The sequence below is a fragment of the Trichechus manatus genome, unplaced genomic scaffold (assembly GCF_000243295.1).
Source record: "Trichechus manatus latirostris isolate Lorelei unplaced genomic scaffold, TriManLat1.0 scaffold00245, whole genome shotgun sequence".
Taxonomy (NCBI): Eukaryota; Metazoa; Chordata; class Mammalia; order Sirenia; family Trichechidae; genus Trichechus; species Trichechus manatus.
This window is the reverse complement of record NW_004444181.1, coordinates 1,414,085-1,415,395: the sequence shown is the minus strand read 5'-3', so window position 1 is coordinate 1,415,395 and position 1,311 is coordinate 1,414,085. Positions and strand designations below refer to the sequence as shown.

General features: G+C 40.0%; 1 protein-coding gene across 1 annotated transcript in view; it reads right to left on the bottom strand.

Moving 5' to 3' along the window:
* The window catches only part of HLCS (holocarboxylase synthetase), a 284,916-nt gene that overhangs the window by 272,380 nt on the left and 11,225 nt on the right, over nt 1–1,311 (bottom strand). The window contains exon 2 of the mRNA XM_023724428.1: nt 852–989. Coding sequence (XP_023580196.1) covers nt 852–989 — 138 coding nt within the window. The remainder of the gene's footprint in view (nt 1–851; nt 990–1,311) is intronic.

Genomic DNA, 1,311 nt, shown 5'->3' with positions numbered 1-1,311 from the left:
TTTTGTTCTGTTGTACATGAGGTCACCGAGAGTCAGCCAACTTTACAGCAACTAACAACATCTACCTACCTACCTATCTACCGACTTACCTATCTATCTTCTACTAGGTCTGCTTCCCTGGTTGGTAGACCCTGATACAATGGAATTATGAAAAACAGGAGGAAGAGCAGGTTGGTGTGTTAATCATTTGGGATTTTCTTTTGTTTTTTGTTTTTTTAAAGCAGAGGACTATGTCACTGAGTTTTGGACATGTCACTGAGTTTGAGGTGTTTTCAGAACTCAAAATGAGATGTCCAGGAAGTAGGCTGCAATAGAAATCAGCTGATTCATGATAAATCAAGCTTAACTTTGAAAGCAAGAAGTGGTAGGAACAGATGAGATGGCCTGAGAGAGAGGATCAGCAGTACTGTCCATTAAAAATATAATGTGAGTCACAAATCTGAGCCATGTAGGTCATTCTGAATTTTCTAGTAAGTGCTACAGCTGCTAACCAAAAGGTTGGCAGTTCAAATCCACCAGGCACTCTTGGAAACTGTATGGGGCGCTTCTACTGTGTCCTATAGGGTCGCTGTGAGTCAGACTCGACTCGACGGTGACAGGCTTGGTTTTTTTGGTTTAGCAGCCATATTAAAAAAGGAAAAGGAAGGTAATTTTACTAATATAGTTTTTCTAACCCAAAATATCCTAAAAAGAGGGAGGGGAGCCATAAAGACTGGGAAACAGCACTCAGCAAAAGCAAACCTGATTTTGATTAAAATGTATATATTTCCCTATGGTACACAAGGATCACAGGGTTGCTCTGAGTCAGAACCAATGGCAATGGGTTACACAAGTAAAATCACATTACTCACCGTCTCTGAAGAGGGGGATGGTCTCTGTAAATTCTCACTTTGTACCCAAATGCTCTCTGTCACAAATGCTATGTGTTCTGCTTCAAGTATAAAAGGAGAAACAAGAAATAGGGCCCATTTGTTCAAGTCGTCGATGGACTGTATGAAGGGAAAGACACATAAAAAATGGAGTCAGTATCACTTCAAGCCTTCCAATTACAGCAACATGCCAACATTGCCCTCTTCTGTGATTCCAGGTAAGATCTAAACAAGTCTATTTTACTCTCTCCTAGAGACCACATTAGTCCTGTATTTCTTGTTTAATGATGGTATTTAAACAGCTGCAAAATTCCCTCTATGAGAAACGCAAATCAAAACCAAAACGAGATATCATCTCACCCGGACTTTACTGGCATGAATCAAAAAAACAAGAAAATAACAAATGTTGAAGAGGCTGCAGGGAGATTGAAACTCCTATGCA